The sequence below is a fragment of the Geotrypetes seraphini genome, chromosome 3 (genome assembly GCF_902459505.1).
Source record: "Geotrypetes seraphini chromosome 3, aGeoSer1.1, whole genome shotgun sequence".
NCBI lineage: Eukaryota > Metazoa > Chordata > Amphibia > Gymnophiona > Dermophiidae > Geotrypetes > Geotrypetes seraphini.
In genome coordinates this window covers 280,188,362-280,192,200 of record NC_047086.1, presented here as the reverse complement: position 1 = coordinate 280,192,200, position 3,839 = coordinate 280,188,362, and the positions used below count along the sequence as shown (strand labels likewise).

Genomic DNA, 3,839 nt, shown 5'->3' with positions numbered 1-3,839 from the left:
GAGGTCATGCTTTTATCCTTCCAGTGGTCATCATGTTAGTTTGGGCACCTTTTTTGGCACTTTGTTGTTATTGAAACAGGTTTAGCCTAAAGCATCCTATTTTTTTTTCCATGAACGCTTTTATAGAGTTCCATAATAGCAGAAAAACATCCAAGTCATAAGCCCACCCTAGTCCTGCCTAAAACATGCCCCCAACATACCCTTTTGAGATTTAGACAAACTATGGAGAAAAACATCTTCAATTGCCATTTTCAATTGTCATTGTGATGATGTTACAACAACAACAAAAACCATCCATATGCCACTTCATGCCATTTTCTTGGACGTTTTTCTGTTTTGAAAATGAGCTCCAAAGTGTCTTTATAAAATTCTAGAGCAAAAGCAATATAATCCACAGACAGGCTTTAAGAAAGGTTTGGATAATTTCCTGGAGGAAAAGTCCATAGTCTGTTATTGAGGAAGACACGGGGGAAACCACTGCTTGCCCTGTATTGGTAGTATGGAATATTGCTACACCTTAGGTTTTGGCCAGATATTGGTGACCTGGATTGGCCACTGTGAGAATGGGCTACTGGGCTTGATGGACCATTGGTCTGACCCAGTGAAGCTATTCTTATGCTCTTATGACATTTTACTTCTGTTTAGGAGCAGAAGTATGCATATACAAGATGTACGTATGGGTGTATTTTATAAATATCAGGTGTAAATTATGACTCCACTCACACTTTGCCCAAACGCCATCTCTGAACATACCTACATGTGAGTTGCATAAAATAGGGTTGGCCTTTTTGCCACTGTTCAAACTTTTACATGCATAAAAAGATCTTTACACATTAAAAAATATTTTATAAAATTACCCTCAACAAGCAGAGTAATGGCTATGTTTTATAACTAGATAGTACTGTTGGTCATGCAGAATTTGATCATTGCAACAGTGGCTACTATAGGAAGGAACTTAAGCTTTATGTATGTAATGATTGTTGTTTCTCTCTCATTTTTATATAGAACATTGGAAAAACTATATAGAACATTGGAAAAGCTCTACCATGCCAAATTGGATTTCTGATGAAAAAATGATGAGGCCGCTTGTATTCCGTCTCCAGGACAGTACTCCTGAGGTAATACGAGAGGTTCTGCTGGAACGAGGCTGGAGAGAGTTTAATAAAAATGAGGCAGAATGGAATTTGTACTGGGGCTCTTCCTTCCGGATTTCTGACTATGACAGCCTTAAACCATGGCAGCGGCTAAACCATCACCCGGGCACTGTCAGACTTTTGAGGAAAGACAGTCTAGCAAGACATTTGAAACGCATGAAAGCAGTATATGGCATGTCTCATTATGAGTTTAGTCCAGTGGCATTCATTCTCCCTAATGATTACATTAAGTTTGTGTCACAATATTCCCAGGAGACTATCTTACATGGCAGAAGAAGCAGCTATTGGATTTGCAAACCTATTGATTTATCTCGTGGGAGAGGCATATTCATTTTTCATGACATTAAAGACTTGACCTATCACTCGGCCGTCATTGTACAGAAGTACATTACAAACCCTTTTCTGATATCTGGGTATAAATTTGATCTGCGCATCTATGTCTGTGTGGCCTGCTTTTGCCCTCTGACGGTGTATGTGTATCAGGAAGGTTTGGTGAGGTTTGCAACAGAAAAATTTGATCTTGATTCACTAGATAATATTTTTGCCCATCTGACCAATACAAGTATCAATAAATTTGGTGTATCATATAACAAAGGTAAAGAGAGGGTTGGATGTGGGTGCAAGTGGACGCTTAGTCAATTTCGATCCTATTTGTATAGCCTTGATATAGACATTGTGCTCCTATGGCAGAGAATTCACAACATTGTGATAATGACATTATTGGCTATCGCTTCACAAGTGCCACCTACTCCTAACTGTTTTGAACTATTTGGTTTTGATATTCTCATAGATGACACTTTGAAACCATGGCTTTTAGAGGTGAACTATGGCCCAGCATTGTCATTAGATTGTTCCAATGATGTAGTAGTGAAGAAAAACCTTATCCATGACATTGTTGAGCTTCTAAACTACAAGGAAACTGATGGTTTGGGATTCAATGGTGATGGTGAGAAAATAGACAATCAGACTTCATCTTTAATGTGCAATTCTACAGGGATGTTAAAGAGATGTGACTATAGACAGTTACCACCTTCCAAAACAGAGAAATTCACTGATGTTTTACGAAATGCTCCAGTCCATCAGCCAAAAGATGCTTTGAACAATCCCACTGGTGTTTTACATCGATTCAGAGAGGACAACCAAAGCTCTTCTGTCACTGGCCATGCCAGAGGCAACAATAGTAAAACTGCAAACTGCTCTTGGGGAGGCAGTGTAAAACCCCCCAAAGCTTCCCAGAATAACCTCACCTGGCAGCAGAATTTTGAGCATACTTCTGTAGAGAATTATCTTGAAAAATGTCCATTAAAGAAGAAGATAGTGATAAGTAATAAAGTGACCAGAACCCATCCTAAAAAAACAATAACATCAAAGCTTCGGGAGAAGATCAATTTGCCTCAGAATTCACCACAAATGCCTCGGAATTCATCACAGTCAAATCCTGTGTCAAGAAATGGAGAGGAGTTAGCTCCTATAAAACCTAGAAACATACAGGCTACCTTTTGCCTGCCATCAATTGAATTCCCTAAACAAAAGCTGACTTTTCCTCTTTATTTTGTCTCAAATATAAACAGGAAACCCTTTCGTCAAGTTGGTGATCTTGTCCTTATATTTCCCTTCAATGAAGCAACGCTTGCTGGATCTAGAAATGGAACAGATGTAAAAAGTATAATACAAGAAATAAACAAGTTAATGCACAGACTGATATCAATAGAACAGCAAACAATGAAGAGAAAAATAGTTAATGGTTAGCTTTTAGATTATTTTTGTAAATATCTACTAATTAATATTACTTATATTTGATATTATTATTTACTGCTTTAGAAAGCATTGTTCCATTTCAAGTGCTAGAGAAGCTGCCAAATACAATAACACTCAATTGAACTGAGTTTATTTTTTTTGTATCAGTTAGCTAAGAAAATATATCCATCATTGTGATTTGATTTTACATGAAAATACTTGATGTATATCATTTGGCATGAACCAATAGCAAGAAAGATTTTAACAATTCCTGATGACTTGATTATGTAATGGTTAATATTTTTATTTTATAAAATGTCTACATAAAATGGACAATTCCCTGAGTGAAAATTGTCACTCCCCCTATCAGGTCTAAGTTGATTTAAGCAAATTTTTTTCTTCACAAGCAAAAGACTGAGTTGATTTAAAAATGTTTCCATTATATTACTGTGTGAGCATTTCTTACAGATTTGAACACAGATGTTCACGCTGACACACACACACACAAACACTTGCAGGGAGATAGAAAAAGCATGGTTCAGTGAATTCTTTCCAATTTGTTTAACTATATGTTTATAGCTGCTCTGAATTTTACTCAGCTACTGGGTGCTTAGTGCAGCTTAGAAGGAACATTGCTCCCCTTTTATGAACACTACTCTTGTAAACAAAAACTCCAGCTTTTACTGTTGGTATTATGCACACTCTCCAGGGAATTATATACTGAAAAAATAAAAAGAATGCAACATATTAAAGAATATTCTGGAAATATATGCAAGTACTTTAACACTTGATTCTCAGTCAGCCCTAGCTCTCCAGTCCAGCATCTTCCTGTTAGCCATATGAACAGTGATAGGCAGCAGCACAGTAACAGAAATTCTGATGTTACGATGTTACTGGCAGCCATAAAATGATTGACCTATCCATGTTTTTTGGTGGTTGCCAAATAAC

At 37.0% G+C, this 3,839-nt stretch overlaps 1 protein-coding gene across 1 annotated transcript; it reads left to right on the top strand.

The window, feature by feature from the left end:
- Window positions 1-1,046: 1,046 nt before the first annotated feature.
- Window positions 1,047-2,903, top strand: TTLL2 (tubulin tyrosine ligase like 2). The gene has a single exon (XM_033937645.1). It carries the CDS (start codon window positions 1,047-1,049, stop codon window positions 2,901-2,903), a length of 1,857 nt encoding a protein of 618 aa, XP_033793536.1.
- The last annotated feature ends 936 nt before the right edge of the window (window positions 2,904-3,839 follow it).